Below are 18,722 nucleotides of genomic sequence, written 5' to 3'. Positions count from 1 at the left end.
CCGAGTTGGGTGAGTCTTGCAGGTGTTTCTCTCTTGACCTGGAAGCTGCTCGTTACAGGCAGCGCCAGTTGATGCTGCATATTGACTGGGCCATTCACCGAGCCACCACGGAAAGCGTCTTGGATTTTGTCGGAGTAACTTATTAGGGAGCATTAATAAAACTTGTTACCCTAATTGAAACAAATACTTAAATAAAAATCAAGGCTTCAGGCATTAATGGATGTGCGTGTGGGAGAGGGAACAGCACACAAGTAACTAGGCTTCCTGTCCTTTTAGGATTGGATAGCAATAACCTCACAACGATGACAGCTAAATTAGAGAAGATGGCTTTCCATAATTTCTCCAAACAATCACTTAATGGGAGCGGTATAATTCCACGAAATAGGTGAATGGAGTACTGATCCATTTTATGGAACCATCAATAAACTAAACCTCGCCTGCTTTTAAGATTAAACTGAAAAAAAAAAAAAGCAAAAAAAAAAGCCTACAGCCAGGGAAGGGAGAAAGAAAGAGTATTTATCTTTACACATAAAATTTGTGTGCTAGTAAAGTGCAGGCAGTGACAGGAATTTCAATTATTTAATCAAAAAGAAAATGAAAGTGGCTTTAAGTGTTGTGATTTGAGCCAGTGAAATCTAATGTGGGCTCACATTGAATATGAGGAAAATGGGAAGAAAATTAAAGCTGCTCCTACTTAAATCATGTGGTTACAAATGGTAAATTAGTTTCTCGATGTTTTCATTTAAGTGTTTAAGTGGAAGGTTTTATTCTTAATGTAGTGTTGTGACACAGAATAAAAACCTTATCTGTCTCTATAGCTTTTTTTCTCCCCCCCCTCCATGCTGCTGCCTTAGAAGGCAAAAGGGGGAAAAGCTGCAGCAATATTAGACTGCTTTTGTTAAAATTGGGAGGCAATATGCTTTCACCACAAGCTCATTAAGGTAATAGATGAATAATGTCTATTAAAAATGCACTAGGCTAAATGAATTTAATGTGTGTTGGGAGGGAAATTGCATTTGCCAGAGGATACAAACTGGAAAATTCTCCTTTTTGTACTTATTTTGAAACTCAAGTACTGATCTCAGTTGGGCAGAAATGCACAGGCAAGCAGACACACAAGTGTGCACACACACGTCTCTTGTTTGGGACCCTGTTAGAAAGATGTACAAGCTTATAATATTCTAAAACACTCCCTTAGCTTTGAGGACATTTTGTATGGTGTGTTGTTTCCCATAATTGTGCTGCTGTTTTTCTCTGTTAAAGCTTATGGCTCTTGACCTGTTGGACTTCTAGGTTTAATTTTCCATGTGTAATAACAAATGGCAAACTAATTTGCAAAGAAGGCTGTAGGCTGTTGAATGCCAAGTCTTGATCCTCTCAAAGTCAAAAGAAAACAAAAGCAGATTTTTGGCAGAGGATAAATACTTTCTTTGCATTGGCGAACCTGATGATTACATTGCATTGATCATTTCTAACATTAGCTTTGAAGAGCAGATAACATGTTTATGAACTAGGAAACCCCGTAACTCCTTGTTAAAAGTACTAGCTGAGTGGAAGCTAAATCAAGGCTAAAAAAAAAATAAAACTTGTGTGTCCCATATGTAAGGAAACACAGCATGCTTCTAAGTCTGTGCAGTTTTCCATCACGCTTCTCCTGTTCTAAAAAAAATGCCGAGCTCTGTATGTAGTGATATTGTTTTCAAATCGATGAAGTTCTGAAAAATTTGTAACATATGAGTCTTTTTGTTATCTAGAATGTGTTTAGCCCATGTAGAAAATTCTTTAGCATGCGTATGAGATGCACAACTGATCCTGCAGTCCAGTTACATTTGTCAGAAAGTTACTATTCCCCCTAGAAGCACCTGTAGACTTCAATGATTGAATAAAGGTGATCCTATAGTGCTGTCCTATTGCCTGAACAGGCCCTGGCTGTGTGTCCCCTACGCCCCAAAGCAGCCCCACTTTCTCCAGTGACCAAAGAAGGAGGCTGTTAGCTGCGTTTGGTGCCCGCGTTCCGCCAATGGGGAATGGGTGGAAGGAGATCCCCAATTAATTTCAACATTAGAAACCATGGCCAGCTTTTTAGTCAGCTGGATTCTCTCACCAGCTGCTGGAATGGTTATAATCCCCATAGCACCCTCCCGTGAGCTAACTTCTGCGCGTTTGCTTTTGCTGCCCCGGACCCAGGGGAGGCAGCTGGGTTTTGGGGAGCGAGGGGTCAGGGACCAAGAGCCTGTGTGGTTCCGTCAGCCTTGCAGGTCGGGCTCACGCTGCAATGATGAAGTTACTGCCTTCTATCCAGCCACTTATGAAACATGTCGGGAAAGTGTGTGTTTGAGACTGATCATCGCCCAAATAATCTGACTAAATTGCTGCTCTGTTAAAACCTTACTGCAGTAAGGGGCAAGTGGATAGTTAGAGAGGGATGTGCAAGCCTCATTTTTTTTCTAGCAGGAAATCATATTAAACTAAAATATCAGAAAGAGCAAGGGCTAGCTGGACTGAATCAAATATCGCAGAACTAAGTAAATTGAGTTTATTTTTTAAAGCGTGGAAAAATCATGCAAATATTGTCTTACTGATTTATTACCTGCATCATTACTTGTTTTGGATGATCTAGAGCATTTTAATATTTTCATTTAAAAATAATATTGACAAATGTGAGAAAGTGTTTTTAACATTAGAAAATACTATATTACATCATGTTGCCATTTGAATACGTCATTCTTGGACACGTACAAAATACCATTTCAAAATGCAATTTCCAGTTTTAAAGCATTATTTGAAGATGCATTTGCGAGATGCGACTAGATTCTATCTTTTTCCCCCAGACCTGTCATCCACTTCTGGAGTGCTTAAAATAAAGTGCACAGATACAGAGTAAGCTGAAACAGTCAAGAAGCAATATAATACAAAAATGTTTCGAGTAAAGCGTGTTACTCAGATCTTTCTAAAGTACATTTCTCCCTTTATTCTGAAGGCCACAGCACAGACAACTCTGACTAATGCAAGTAATGGAACCAATCTCTTCCTTTGATCATCAAAAAAGGTTATCTTTTTTGTAAACTAGGTCCAACTAGTTTTGCAATCTGTTTGGAGCAAACATGAAAGAAAAAGGTTTAATTACCTTTCAGGAAAGAACAATTCCTTTTCTTTTAACAAAGTGATCATCTAAGACAGCATCAGTTTGTGACCATCACTGTGCATGCGACACACATGGTGTGAGAGAGGTATGCAAGATGTGACATTTGTGGACATCTTCTATCTCAGCATAAGATGATCTAACAATTTGTGTAGTTAAACCAGGAGGAAAAACTAAGTCAGTATGTTGAGGCTTGTCCTAACAGATTTATAAAATCTACTCTCTAGTATAGATTGACCTCTTAACTGAAGGCTGAACCGTATTTACAAAAGCTTAGTGCGGAGTTTGTAAATAATTACAGATTTTCAATTGAGCTAGTCAAAATATAAACATGGAAGAATGGGGAGGCTTGCTAGAGATCTAGCAATAAGGGAAAGCTGGTTATTCACTCTATTTATAAACACTTGTTTCCTAGGTATATGTTGTGATGTATCAAACATAATTTAAAGAGTTAGAAAACCGGTACTCTTATTCCACAGGATACTTAGGTTGGATGTTTTGTCTGAGTTTGATACAGGAGTTACTGGGTGAAACACTGGCTTGTGTGATTCAGGAGGTCAGACTGGGTGATCTGACCTTGGAGTGCATCATTTGTGCGCTTTTTATTTTCAAGGCTTCAAAATGAGACACTTTAAAGTTGGAAAGTAAAGAGTGGAATTGAAAAGAATCAAAGTATTTGCGTATTTTATGTTTATATGCTCCATTGGTTTTTATATAAGTTACTCCTGACTTACGTCAGCCTGAGATCAGACTCGGGGATTATATATTCAAAGTATTCCTCTAAGTAGGAAAGCGATGCGAGGTTTTCTTGAGGAACCTGGAGCTACAGAAAGAGTATGACAAATAATCAGAAGAAAACCACAAAGAACAGTAGGAAAACAATAGGAGTAAAATAAAGGTTGAATAGATAAGAAAGGGAAAAGGAGGATTATCCTGTCCCAAAGGTTAAAAGCAAGGATGTACAAGGTTCATACGTCATGAAATTAGGGCAACAAAGGAGTTTCTGAGTCATTAGCACAAAAAAGTGAATAAAAATGTTGTGTTGTGCAGATGATTGTTACACAGCTGGAATGAAAGAAACCAAATAAGCATTAATGTGCTAAAGGCGACAGCAAAGCAGTGACTACAGCAGCAAGAATGGATTTTTTGAGAGCAAAGGATTAGCCGAGATCCCAAAGTACAGATGGCCTTGGGTGAAATAATCACCTTCGCCTCGAGGGAGTAAGTGATGCCCATGGGTTGGTCACACGATGAGGAGGAATTGATATGTAGCCAAATGAAGAGGAGACTAATTGAAAGCAGGTCCCAGGGAAATTTCTAAGCCTCTCTCCCAATTTCTGACTCCTAAAAAAAAAAAAGAAAGAAAGAAGGAATAACCTGGCTGTGTTTTGGAACAGTATAGATAACCCTGCTGAAGCTGAAAACAAGCATTAGATAATCAAAAAGATCTTAGGTCTTAGTTAATAAGAATCACTATTTTAGAGGAAGATCACACCTGTTGATGTCAATACTTTCATTCACTTTTTAAGTACCCTGCCTTCAGAAAACGCTCAGCATTATCAGCTAGTGAGGCAAATTTTCAGTACAGAGGTAAAATTATGGATTTGGGAATGAAATCCCTGAGCCTATGCGTAGATAATTTGGTTCAGGAGCTGTATAAGGAAGCTACAGTCTAAGCTTTTACTCTTTATAAATTTTATTTTGCCTGTTATTGATGACACATCTCTTTTTGTCCCCAAAATTCTTGCGGTTATTGGTAGTAACACAAGCCTCAAAAGTACCTTCCTGCCTCAATCACTTCTTAATGTGGTCCCCTCGCATCAGCAACATTTCCGTCCTTCCCTGTGCGTTTTACCTAAAACTATAGCCTTGAAATTGCTGTGATGTTTGTGGGTAAATTCAGTGATTTTGTCAGAATAGCACAGACCCAGCTTTTAACCTGAGCATATGTTCTCTTGCAGTAAAATTAACAAGTTGATTACTTCTTTATTTCTCATTCTGTCTTCTCTTCATCTCAGCTACAAATGAAAGAAAGTGCCAGTCCATGGGCTGCAGGACGACATATTTTTGCTGCAGCAAGTGCCAAGGGGTGGCAGAGTCATGAGCCTTGGAAGACCTGTCTGGATCTTCTCCTGATGCTACCATCACCCCTGGTTAGGAGGTAAACTCCTCTTTGACCCTTTCTATCCCCTCCCACCCTCTCTCAGCCCTGTCGTTTGCACTGTCCATCCTAGACAACCTGCTAGGCCCTGTTGTTTTAGCCAGCACTTGACCTCAAAGCCCATCCACTGAGCCCTCCTCGAACTTGAGCTGGTATCAAGGCATACTAGAGGGCTGCCAACATTGAAGTATTATCTGTGGCAACACTGAAACGCCAGTAAAAGCCTCTAGTGCAGACCTAACTCAGTACTGAAGGGTGAGATGAGTCTTAGAGACCTCTGGAGAAAGGGTAGACGTAGGCAAAGGCAGAGGGGATGTAGATGGGGAAAGGGGATGCAGTGCAGTGAAAGACAGGAGTGTTTTTCCCTCTTGCCAGCAGCACCCAGTGAGCCTCCGGGCAGAGGCACCCCACTCCTGCTCCTTCGGGGTGGGGAGGGGTTTCGTCTGAAGCATCATGCATGGAACATTCTCCATTAAGCCATGCTTTGTGTTCAAAAGACTTCTCTCTGTGTTATGTGTGTGGCTACTCGAACCGTGCTCTTCAGACCTCTTTCCTGCAGCCAGGCTCCCATTTTGATCATATCAAGGCTGTCTGTTTTTAATTTAACCCTTCCTTTTTGAGTGGATTTGTCTTGAAAGGCATGAAAAGGTTGGACTCCAAGCTACCTTACCTCTTCAAGAGCCACGGGAAGGTAAGTGCATGTATTTTTAAACCGCACCAAATTTATCCCTAATGCAACGCACTGAAATAAAGCTACTAACATCAGTGTAGCTGCACTGACCTTCTAAATAACCTCCTAGGTTTTAAGTCAAATAAATTTCTGTTTTCCTGGGCAAAATTTCCCCATAATACCTTTAAATGATCTTAAGTGTGGAAATAACCACAACTGATGTTTATATAAGCAAAGCACACATGTATTACGTGTGTTACTAAATCACGACGAGGGGAGGGGGTGTCTGTACATGTACAGGGGGCATATGCATGCCTCGCTGCCAGCAAAGTTTATAAAGCTCTTTAAGCCTGTAGAAATAATTTTATTTTATTGAAGAAACAACAGAGAAACTCCACAGTAATGTGGCTACCTGGGTTCACAGACGCGTGCCTCCGGAGGAGGTCTGAATCATTTGGGGTTGCAGGCTGAGATGTTACGCTGTCCCACAAGGTGTTCAGCATCGAGGGGCAACTCTGGTCCCCGCTATGGGAAGGGAAACACACAGTGAGTAAAACAGCCAAACTTGCTGCTTCTCCCTATCTAGCACTCATCCCAGTCTGCCTCATTTTCTCTCCTAGATGTGTCCCTCAGCCCAGCAAGACCTCAGCTTCTGCCCAGGTTTGGGGCAGTTTCTGCCAAATCTAGGGAAAATCTGTGGGACCACCTCTGCAGGGGACTCTGCTCTCTCTCTTTGGAGACCTGACTCACCCAGGAATTTGGCAGCAAATGGAATTGTGTGTGTATGCAAAAATACATAGGAATATCTGGCTTTGTGCGTATGTCAGGGCAGCCAGAAAAAAGGACTAATCTGTGATCTGGGGACTGGTCCTTGGGAAGGGCCGAGGGTGCAGGTGGGGCTGGGAGTGCTTGGAGATCCTGGGGTCAGATCCATGCTGCTGGGTCCCCATCACTGTGGGAACCTGCAGAAGATGGCCAAAAGGGGAAAAATAGGTAAGAGGTTTGTGGAGCAAAGAGGCCACATGCCAACAATGCCTGCTGATGGTGGGAAGCACCTGGCACAAAAAGCCATGAAATTCAAAAAATCCCTGGGTGTGAGGACTGCAGTGCAGAGGTCCCTCCTTCCTTGGGGTCACCCTTGTTTCAGGGGGCTTCTCCACAGATCAGGGGTTACCACCTCAGCATCTTGCCCTCGAATTAGCACTAGGGAGAGGCTGCGGTGCCTTAAGTGTCACTGCTCATGTTGGGGTGGGTTTTGCTGCTCTTGCTGAAAGGTAACACCAAGACAGTGGCCCCATTCCCCACTCCCCAGCTGCACCCTAAATAAAGAGGGACTCAGAAAAGCAGCCTGTCTCGATGTGGCTGTCAGGCAAGCAAGCTCTAGCTCGAGTCCTAAAGCTGCGACCTAATCTGGCTGAAGGAACGTGTCTTTAATCTTTCAGATCTGCTTTAAATATATATATATATATATACACGCACACACCCCCCTCAGTGATGAGTAAAGCCCCAGCCCTCGTGGAGAAGCAATCTCAGCTGATGACATAGCCAGTCAAGCGGCTTACGAGCCCCTGGCTGCGCTGCCTCCATTAACAACTCGGGCATTAGACCCGTTTCATCACAGTTAATTCATTCGCTTTCTCATTTGCTCCTTGGAGAAAGTTGTTAGCCTGTTGTATTTTTAAATCTCGGCCAAAGTCCCGGGCTGATGCCGAAATGGGTGTTTCAGGAGGGGATGCTGCAACTGATTTATTTATTTATTTTTATAAAAATTTTATTTTTTTCCTGGAGAAAAAGAGGGAGTTTTGCCGGAAGCACCGGGAGAGGCAGCTCCGCAGCGGGCGAGCCTTTCCCACAGCCCTGCGCCTCCTGAAGAGCTCCTGCCTCAGGGCAGTAATATATATATATATATATATACACCTATAGACACGCACATATATATCCTGGGTATCCATATATGTGCTCTCCGCCGGCGGCAAACAGACGGCACCGCTGGAAAACTCGGGCGTTCCGAGTTCCAGATTCATTAAAACTGGACGATTGCCGTTTCTATTCTTTTAAGGGTTTTTCCTCCTCTATTTAGCATTTACCAGCTCATCCATATGGAAGACATGGCTTACACTTCCCTGAGAACTGTACTTTTAGGACTAATTGATTCTGGTAATTAATTTGTTCTACCTGCTGGATCAGATGGAAATGCTGTCCGTGTGCCCAAGGATTAGCACTTGCCTTTCTAACATCTTTCTTAATTATCTAATAGCATGGGTTGCGCGAATTCTGGCTCTATTAGAACACTTTTACTATTAACGGTAGTGATTGGAGTTGTGATGACAACTCGATTTCAACAAATTAGAGCTTAAAATCAGGAGATGAAGGAGAAGTGCCTTCTTTTAATTTCCCTGAGTTTAACATCAATAATTAGAGCAATTTTCTGAGATGCGAACCGAAATTATCTCGGCTATGATGTGGTGTATCACCCTCATTTTAGCAAATTGACTCCGGGGAAATGAATGTTACAGATTAGGGGGGGAGGGTGGGGGGGAAGACAAACAGAGGAAAGACCAAAAAAAAAATACCCAAGAAGTGTTAGCACAACACTGAGTGGGGAACGGACGGGAACAAAACCCCGACGGGGTAATAACCTGAGCGCAACGGCACAAGCTGCGTGCGGAGGGACAAGTTGAGAGCGGAGCGTGGGACAGGTCGGGAGAGCGCCGCTGTTTTCTTCCCCCAAGTTTTTTTCTTTTTTTTTTAAAAAAAAAAAAAAAAGAAAAAACACTCAGGTTTGGGAAAACGCCCCAACTCAACCGCTGGCACCGCGGCTGAGGGCTGTCGCGTTGCTCGGGGCAGGCTGCGCGGTACCGGAGCGGCTCCGCGCCCACTCCGCGCCCCCTCCGCGGCGGTGGTTTGGGTGGCCCGGCGGGCCCGTCCCCCCGCCCGCCCGATCGCTATTGGCTCGCTGGAGACCCCCCTTCCCACCGCGCCTCAAAGGCGCGCATCTCCCCGCGCAGCCCAAGCCCACCCGCCTCGCATCCCCCGGCTCTTTCGGTTTATTTCTGGCTGGGGGGGAATATTTTTTTATTATTATTATTATTTATTTTCGCTCAATTTTTTAAATTGTTCTTTACTTATTGCCATTATTTTTATTTATTATCTTCGGTCCCAGGAGGTGCAGCCGGCCGCCCTCTCTCCTCCGGCAGCCAGCGCTCAGCCCGGCTCGCTCCCGTCCCCACTGCCCGAGGGGGGGACAACCGAGATGAACCTCAACTTCACCTCGCCAGTGCACCCCGTCTCCGCGCCCAGGCCCACCTCCTTCTTCATCGAGGATATTCTGCTGCACAAGCCCAAGCCCTTGCGGGAGGTGCCCCCCGAGCACTTCCCCGGCTCCTTGGCCTCCCGCGTGCCCCTCTTGGACTATGGGTACCCCCTGATGCCAACCCCCACCCTCCTGGCGCCTCACCCGCACCCTGCCCTGCACAAACCGGAGCATCACCACCACCCCTACTTTCTCACCACCTCGGGTAAGTGCAGCCCTTGGCAGGAGGAACCTGCGGAGTTTGTGGCAGGTGGCGTCGAGGTTGGGACTCGGGTGGGGACAGGAGTCCGCACCCCCGGACGGGACACGCTCCAGCAGTGAAAGACACGCACCTCCGGGGCGGCGGGGCACCTGTCTGCATCTTTCACCGAAATCGTGGCTGCGTCCCGCCGGGGCAGGAGCCGCCAGCCGCCCTCGGAGCGCCCTTCGCCGGCCGCAGCCCCCGGCCCGGCCCCGGCTTCGGGGGCCCCCGGGCAGCACCGACTTCGTTATCGGGGAAAGGAGCCCACCGCGCTGCTGCTTGTCATTCGCTCCGTTGCCCGAGATCTGGAGGGTTTCCCTCTCTTTCTCTTTGCCTTTATAAATATATTTTTTCAAGTTATTTTTATGTTTTGACAGATAACATTTATTTTTCCTTGCTTTGTCCCTCCAGACGGTGTCCGGGCTTCGCTTTTTCCCCTTCGGCAGCACTGCTGGGCTGTGCCGGCTCCTCTCCCCGGGTCTGGGAGAGGCTTCCCCCGCCCGGCCGGAGACTGGGGCTCTGCCGGCGCAGGGATCCGTGCTCAGCACTTCCCAGGCCCGTTCTTTATTCTGGAAGGAAAACCTCCTCCAAAGTTTCTCACCGGGCAGCCCAAGTTATGCACCGGCGTGGCCGTGGAGGATCGCTGTGCTCCTGCCCGCTCTCCTCCCAGCCTTTTCCGGGGCTTCCCTCTTTTTTGCGCCTTCGTTTCGTTGCGGTTTAATTGCCAGGAGGGCGAAGGCTTCCCTGCCAGCCTCCCCTCGCCGGGCTGACCCCTCCCGTCGAAGCGGCGGTGGGAAGGCTGCGGGCTTCTTCAGAACAACAAGACCCCCAAAACCAAACCAACAAAAAGCCCTAAAAAACGAAATAAACGAAAACAAACAACAGTAAAAAGAAGAGGCAGGGGGAGAGCCCACCCTCGAGCCGCTGCAGCCCACCCGGGCGCGGCAGAGGGCTGAAGCCCCCGGGCAGCTCCAGCCCCGGTTCCCTGCCCGACCGCAGCCCGGGTCTCCGCCGTGTGTCCCCCCAGGAGTGCCGGTGCCAGCCCTCTTCCAGCACCACGCTCACGCCGAGCTGCCCGGGAAGCACTGCCGCCGCCGCAAAGCCCGCACCGTCTTCTCCGACTCGCAGCTCTCCGGCCTGGAGAAGCGGTTTGAGATCCAGCGCTACCTCTCCACGCCCGAACGGGTGGAGCTGGCCACGGCCCTCAGCCTCTCTGAGACCCAGGTACCGGGGCGGTGGGGACCGCCGGGAAGGGGTCTGGCATCCGTCCCCACCTCTTATCCCGTGCAGCATCCCCACTTCTCCTTTTATTTTTTTTTCCCTTCTTCTTTCCTCCCCCCGCCCTCCTTCCTTTTGCTCTCCTCAGGTGAAAACCTGGTTCCAGAACCGGCGGATGAAACACAAAAAGCAGCTGCGGAAAACCCAGGACGACCCCAAGCACCCGGGCGGCGAGGAGAGCCGGGAGCAGAGCTCCCCCGAGCCCGAGCTGCCCGAGGCGGCCGGCGCCGAGTCCCGCAAGGGCCCCCCCGGCGCCTTCCTGCTCCAGGACCCCGAGGACGAGGTGGACATCCTGGAGGAGGGGGACCTCTGCGCCGGCCCCCACCGCCTCTAGAAGCGCCGGGGCCCGGCCCGGGCTCACCTGCCTCTCCGGGGCAGCTTAGCCCCAGCCCCGGCCCCGCCAGTCGCCCCTGTCTCCCCAGCCTTGAGTAGTGCCCAGAGGGAAGGGGGTCACGGTTTTGGAAGGAGGTGGTGATGCGGGGGGAGCCCCCTCCCTGGCTCGGAGAGAAGGCAGCGGTGCCTCGGAGGGGACCGGGGACCCCGCGGTGCCGCCGGCTTCCCCCCAGCAGCATCCGAAGCCTGGGCTTTGCCTGAAAATCCAACGGGGGAGAGCAAAACAAGGCGAGTTCCCTTGAAGTTTCCCCTTTCCCTTCCACATACCGGACTTTAATCCGTTCCCCGAACTTTCTTCGATTTTAAAATAAACGCGTACCCGTGCCAGCATGTTGTCGTTGCCTCGCCCGGCCCCCACCGAACCTCGCCACGTTTTCTGGGCACCAGCGAGCCGGGCTGGTGCTCGGTCTCCCTCCGTAGTGCGGTGGGTCGGGTTTGAGCCCGGGCAGAGCTTCCACGACACGCATGTACTCAAAAAAAAAAAAAAAAAAAAAGTAGAAACATCCTCCAAAGAAAGAGGTAAGACAAAAATTACCGTTTATTTAATTCCGATATGGGGAAGGGAAGGGGGGAGCATCATGAATAACTCGATCCTGCCAGGGCTGCTCGGAGCAAACGCGATCCCAGCGAGCAAAAGAGATTTTCTACAGCTTGGAGAACCACCTGCACCGGCAGCCTGATTCCTTCACGACTTCCAGGTGTGATAAAACCTTCCGGATACTTTTCTTTTCTTCTCAAAGAGCCCCAGAGCTGGTCCCTCGTTTGGCTCCTGTTTCCCCCCACCCCGCCTGCGGCTGCCCCAACGCCTCTCCGAGCTCCGTGTTGCAGACAGACAGAGCAGTCACCATCCGTGCTTGCTTTGCCTTTATCTTCCTGCCAGGAAAATGGTTTTAATTTCCAGGTAAATTAAGATTTTTTTTTTTTTTTTCTCTGGGGTGAGCTGTTGGCTGGCAAATTTGCGGGGAGCGTAGTGGAGGCTCCGCATCTCCAGGGGATGGCTGGGGCTTTCCTCAGTAAAAACCTAGAGGAGAGGCTGTGCTTGCTGAGATGTTGGCTGTGCAGCCCCTGCTGCACAAGCAACCCAGGGACATGTCGGTGTCTCGTTAGGTTATTTAGATTTTTTTTTTTTTTTTTTTTAACAGGAAGTTGATTTGGTTGTCAGGTGTCATTAATACTTTCAGCACATTTTGGATTACAGGACATGAGGTTTTGGGAAAATGTGTCCCTGTTTCATATATAAAATACAGATGATTGAAATGTGTATGTTTGCTTCCTTTTCGTGGCTTTCCCTTTATGTTTTTTACACATAAAATAATAAAGATAACACATTAGAGGGGGAAAAATACTAAATACCCAACCATCTGTCCAGAAAATGGCTAGTTGTCTTTTATATGGTGTTTATAAATACTTCCAGGACAATAATTTTCATCAACAAATTTTGCTACAATGCCCCCCACCTCCCTAAAAACTATAATTCACAAGGTAAAGCCAAACGATTTCCTCCTGAAGCCTTGGTGTGATTTGAAGCACCGGCAGGTCGCTTTGCCTCGCCGTGTTGCTGGCTGGAAACGCTTCTCCCACCTCTGAGGCTCTTCCCTTCTCTCAACACCGACCCGACCGTGGGCAGGGAGGTGATGGAAACGGTCTGGAAAACCTTTCAGTTCGGTGCTGTCATTCGTCTGTGTTTGTACTCAGTCGCCCACCGAGTATTTTGTTTGTTTTGCTCTGTGCCGATTGTCAGCCTCCCCTGGGTGTGCGTTTCATTAGGAACGATTAAAATATGATAAAAAGAGAAGCTCTACCGTGATATTTACGTGATGATTTTTTTCTGACCACGTCCACCGCTGCCGGGGCCACGCGCTGTGTGCCGCAGCACGCGGTGCAGTACGGATGCCCGTCTCGGAGCCGGCCCGGCCACCTGCGCTCTGCCGCGGAGGCCAGTGACTTCCCATCAGTCGCTCAGGTGGACTTTGCACTGGGCAGCAAAGTATTTAGCGAGAGTGAATACTAGGAACAAGTCCAAGGATGTAATCATTTTAAAAATTTGCACCTGAATGAAAAGGGATATTAAAAATCCCTTTTCTGCACATCTGTGTGCGATTCCTTTTACTTGTACAAAGAATTGTTCATTCTCTCTCATTGTCTCTGAAGACAAACGTATTTAAAAATACCCTGAGCTGGAAAGAACACAGAAAAAAAGCAAGAGAAAATAAAAGTAGATTAGGACACACAAGTGACAGAAGTTTTTGGGCACACACGTGCAAAAGCAACTTTGTCTTCCGCTATACATTAACATCAGTCTTTTGCAAGGCATCCAGTGGATGTCAAGAAAACGGTGTGACAGCCAGTGGGCACTGCCAGGCTCTACCCTGCCAGCACAGATCAAGCAGTGTGATTAGGTGCTGTGTAACCAAGGACATTCCCAGTGCACCAAACACCCCGAAATTCAGTGCTCATCTCCGCTGCAGTAGCAGGGCCTGGGGCATTTGCACACCCGTGGGCTTGTGATGTTTATAATCTGATGGTGGTTCTCAAGGGAGGGAAGGATCCTGGGGCTCAGGTGCATGCACTGGGTGTATGGCCAGGAACAGGCTCTGCAGCACAGGACCTTTACTGTGCTGCAACTCAGACAGTGCTGCAGATGACAGCAAGTGAGGTCGGGGCGGCTAAAATGCACAGGTATCCTCACCTCAGTCCCCCCAGGCAGGGCTGTGTTTGTGGGACCCCTTTAGCAGCGAGGTGCCGTGGCTTTTCTGGAACACAGAGGTGTGACAAGAACCTGTTCCCCTTTCTGCCACCAGCATTATGCACTCAGGACATGCCAGGTCCATGAGGAAGGGTGAGAGCATGACTCAAGTAACACTCGAGTCTCTGCTGCCTCTCCTGTGATGCTACAGGAACCTTCTTCTTCACAAAGTATTTATACTGATCAATGAAATAAAATAAAGGCCACAAACACCCACCTATCTTCACTCCTCTGCAGCGTTAAGCACCTTGGCTAGCATTTTAAACAGCAGTCATGTTTAAAACTAAAGTCACTGCTCGCTGGCAACCTCAGTGACAAAGACACAGACTGTGAACCATCCAGCCCCAGGGATGTCCCCATCCCAGCCCAGACACTGCAGCGGTGTGCACTGAGCCTTGCAGATTAACAGCAGAAGGCTTTGGGAACAGGCTGCTTATTCCAGGAAGTTTGGTCCAAACAAGGGCAAAAAAACCCAGAGACTGAGACAGAGGAAGGAAATAGTTGCTACCTGGAACATCCTCTTCCTCCCCAGGCAGCTCCTTCCAGACTGGGAAGCAATGTCTGCTGGGCTAGTGACAGGAGGCTGCAGCTTCCAGACAGTCTGGGCAAGCTTTTGGGAAGAGGTCATCACGTGTTTAGCTCTTACAATAAAGTGAAATGAGGTTTTATTCTCAGGTCCTGCCTTATTGAATGAGAACTGCTGACTTCTTCCTGCTCTCTCTTCATTGCTTTCCCCAAGAAGCTTGAGGAGTAGGGGAGAGATTATTTAGAGCTGTCTCTCTCTCTCTCTCTTTCTCTCTCTTTTTAAAAAAAATATTTACATGTTTGTTTGGGAAATGCTAGGGTGGAAATGGTTTGTGGGAAATAACTGTAGGAAATAGGAAATCTTGCTGGATTTCCTATTTTTCAAGATATCCACTGAAGTCTTGATTTTCACTAAAATTCTTCTGCATATTGTTTGAAAAGAAATTGTTTCCTGTTAATTTAATTTACACCTAAGTGGTTAATGTTTGTTGTTTTCATTAAAGAAAGTAAGAAAAATTGGTCTATAAAATCCTCCCATTAACCGTTTTGACTTTGAGCGTTTTCCTGTCTGCTGCCCTTAACATTTTTAACGTTTCTGGGACTGGAAAGCAGTTCCAACCCAAGTTTTTTCCTACTATGGACAGAACTATGTAAAAGCAGATCAGATATGCAGGCTGTGTGGGCAGTTATCGAGCAAATAATTCACAAAATCTTGCTGTTAAGCAGATGTGTGGTATCAGCCCTGAAAATACCATGGGCTGTCGCTTGGTGAACATGCAAATAACCTACGGCCAGGCCCAGCAAGTGATCCAGGCATTGCGTGCGCGATGTAAAACTCTTTCTACAACTTCCTCTCATTGTTTCTCACTGTTGGCTGATGGACCGAGTGCATTTCTCTCCATTGGTTTTCTGAAGTGAAGTTTCTGCAGGTGTGGGCCGTGCTGAGGAGCAGAGAAGGGGAAGGTGAATGTAGGTGGGATGCTGACTCCAGCGCTGTGAACTGAGTGTTGTAGCCTCCTGAACTGATGACTTTATTCTTCCTCTCTTCTAGTGACAGTAACAAACAGCATCACCTTAATTAACTGCAAACTCCTGCTCAGATGGCCTTCCTCGGCTTAAAAAGTCGCTTATTTCTGTCTTGGATTTATCTTGTTTCTATAGCATAATAAGCTTAGATGGCACACTCCTAGCTCCATTGCTAGAAGTGCCTCAGGATGGCTACAGCTACATAGTCAGTATCCATGCAGCAGTAGCAATACATTGCACCTGGTGATACAGGCAGGTGGGTGTAAAGTGTATGCTTCAGAGAAGAAAGGATGATCCCACAGTCGACTGCAGTGCCTTTTCTATCTGTTAGGGTACAAAAGTTGGTTTTATCTCATGATAATGAGGTAACTCTATGATACAGGTTTCTGAAGTGCCAGGAGCAAAGGCAAGCTCACCGAATTCTGTGTCTCACTTTGTTCAGCTGTCGCTGAGACCACTCAACTCGATTTCCTGAAGTAGAGACTCAGTATTCTCTGGTGTTGTGTATCTTGTTGGCTTTGCTGTGGCTGCTGGAACAAACCCTTAAGTGCTGCTGTGACACGCAGGAAACTAGCCCTGTGGTATTACCTGCAGCTGCCTGCTCTGCACTCACGATTATGCAAAGCTCTTGCTGAGCTGCTGGATGCTTCTTTAGCATCTGCTCTGTCCAGGTTTTTGGCTCAGTATCACTTCTGTTCAAAGCAGGCTCTTCTGTAAAGCTTTAACTCACCCCTGCCAGCTGTCACCAGTGGAGATTCACGTTTACTGCCCTTACCTATAACCGCGATTTTGTGCATCTAGAGCTCTTTCTCGTACCATGCAGGCAGTCACTAGAGTTGGTCCTTTTTCACTTCTTATTCTCATGCAGAGAGCACTTAGGTTTGGGCAACATGCAAAATAATAATAAAAAAGGATATTCTTTGTGCTATTATAATTTACTGTAGAACTGATCCCTAAGAGGAGATAATAAAGACCAAATGCTTGGCTTGTGAGCTGTTTGGACATTATAGCTTGTTCATGCCTACTTGAAGTATTCAGTGACTGCAGGAGTTAGACGTAATCTCACCTGGTTTACAGTCCTCATCTTTGACAGTTTATCTTTAAAGATGTAATGATGGAACATAGCTTTTAGGCTTTGCCTTATTTAATGTTTTTAAGCGATAAACCAGTGTGTTTTGGTCACAGCCTACGAGCCAGCTGTTCATACCTTTTGTGAGACAGTAGTGAGAAGCCAACTTCAGTTGTCTTCGAAAGAAACGTGATGTTTCTGCAGCAGCATTGCTCCTAAGTAGAACTGACTCTGGGTCTTTGACCACTGAAGGTGGCCTCAGCTTCTACACTTCCAGAATCTAAAATATTACGAAATGGTGGCACTAGAAAGGGCTCACCAAGTGAATGTTGAGAAGATCTATTGGGTGGTGTACACAAATACATTTCTGGCCCCATGAAGGCAGGCCATGCTCACAGTCAGCACCACTGCACTCTGCAATAGCTGTGCTGGAGCCATGGGACTATGGCAGGTAGGTCCTTCTCAAGCTCAATCTCTCCTTGAATACTTAATGCAAAATCCAAGGCCCATTTCTTATTTAAATTCCTTGCCTTCCTAATTCGAAAGACATTAAATTTTGGCCTTTGCTTTTAAGCAGATGGATGCTCATCATTTACTTGTATGGTCCCTTTTTGTGCCATCGTTATCTGTTAGGTGCAGGAAAAATTTGCATTAGTATTGAGGTAGATCAAAAGATTTTCTTACCACATGCGCTGCAAATAATGTCTTTTTCTGGGAGGAAAAAAAATACCCCGGTCCTTTCCAAATGGTTTGTGAGATGATCACGATCAGTGTTTTTTAAAAAACCCTATCCCCCTCCAGATGCAGCATCATACAAGTATACATGGCTTCTAGTTTAGCATGGGTTTAGTATTTAAATGTTTCCTAAAAGGTCATAGTTTTATTAAAAATAAAAGCAAATGAAACACACCACCTACCCAGACAGATCACCCTAATTTATGGGAGCTCTAAAAGGTAGTAGGATGACAGATAGGGAGGAAGGTGGTCAATTAAGACATTAAGCATTTTGCACCACATGGACGCATCTGCATGTCAGCCAAATAATAAGGCCATCAGCTCATTTTCAGGGGGCTGTTGCCTACTTCAACTCAATCCTCAGATCAAAGAGAAAATGTCTGCTTGCATTTTCTAATCAGAAAAGGGATGCTAATTTAGGTTCCTTAATGTGTGGTGGTAAGAGACTTCTTCAATTAACTGAATTCTATAGCTCAGAAAATAAAAAAAGGGGGATACAAAGGGAGTCAGGCTGGAAAGGCAGAAGTTCTCATTAAATCAAAGGTCCAATATTCATTACCTCCAGCATCTGGGGCTAAACACTAAACATGGAGATCATCAAAGGGGGTTTAATGGGTTAAATTGAGAATATAATCTAATTAAAATATTAGATACGAGTAAATAGCTCTTTGATATTCATCTGAAGGTTTCATTAAAATAGGTACTTGAGATTTGTATTAAGGGGGGATTATCACTTTTAAGCAGAAACAACAAGTTGAGGTTCCCTAATCAGAGAAATGCTTCTAAGTGTTACCATTCCGTTTAAAAATAAAAGCAGAAAAGCAGCAACTGGCAGAGCATGGAAACATTTACCCAGCCTAGCTTGATGGACCAAACCACAGGCATGCACATTCTACAAAGAGCGGGCAAACACAGTTCCCAAAGGTGAGGAGAAAGGAGGCTGAGGCAGAGGGCGGTCCTGTTCCAGAAGTTGTGGTGGACATTAGAAGATGTCCTCTGTTGCATTTTAATACGCAAAACATTTCACCTGCAACCTGACCCATGTTCTCCACATTGGAAGACACTTCTTCCACCAGGTTTCCCCCAAAGATTGTGTGCGGCTGTGGAGTCTAACAATCTAATTCATCTCCTGCAGAAGGAAGCAACCGACAGGGCGGAAAGCTTCCTATCTCCCAGGTGGGTCAGGAGGGCTTTAAAGAAAGGAACATGTCCTTTTTCCATGATGGAGAGATGCAGTACGATGATCAGTTTTCCCCATACTAGGCTGGGGATCCTACAGGGTGTATTTCAGCAGCTAAACCACTTTCAGGAGGACTGAGGCATCCTGAGGACTGTAGGATCTAAGTCAAACTCACCCAGGACTCTGTAAAATGAAAGGTATAGGACTTTTCCAGCAATATATGTCATACCTCCGATGCCTTGA

At 46.5% G+C, this 18,722-nt stretch overlaps 1 protein-coding gene across 1 annotated transcript; it reads left to right on the top strand.

Moving 5' to 3' along the window:
- Positions 1-9,226: 9,226 nt before the first annotated feature.
- BSX (brain specific homeobox) lies at positions 9,227-11,139 on the top strand. The gene is made up of 3 exons (XM_086627088.1): positions 9,227-9,491; positions 10,555-10,751; positions 10,894-11,139. The coding sequence occupies exons 1-3, from the start codon at positions 9,227-9,229 to the stop codon at positions 11,137-11,139; spliced, it is 708 nt and encodes a 235-aa protein (XP_086483214.1).
- Positions 11,140-18,722: the final 7,583 nt, after the last annotated feature.

The sequence above is a fragment of the Tauraco erythrolophus genome, chromosome 26, assembly GCF_009769465.1.
Source record: "Tauraco erythrolophus isolate bTauEry1 chromosome 26, bTauEry1.pri, whole genome shotgun sequence".
Taxonomy (NCBI): Eukaryota; Metazoa; Chordata; class Aves; order Musophagiformes; family Musophagidae; genus Tauraco; species Tauraco erythrolophus.
The sequence above is the reverse complement of the archived record's forward strand: the minus strand, read 5'-3'. Positions and strand labels throughout refer to the sequence as shown.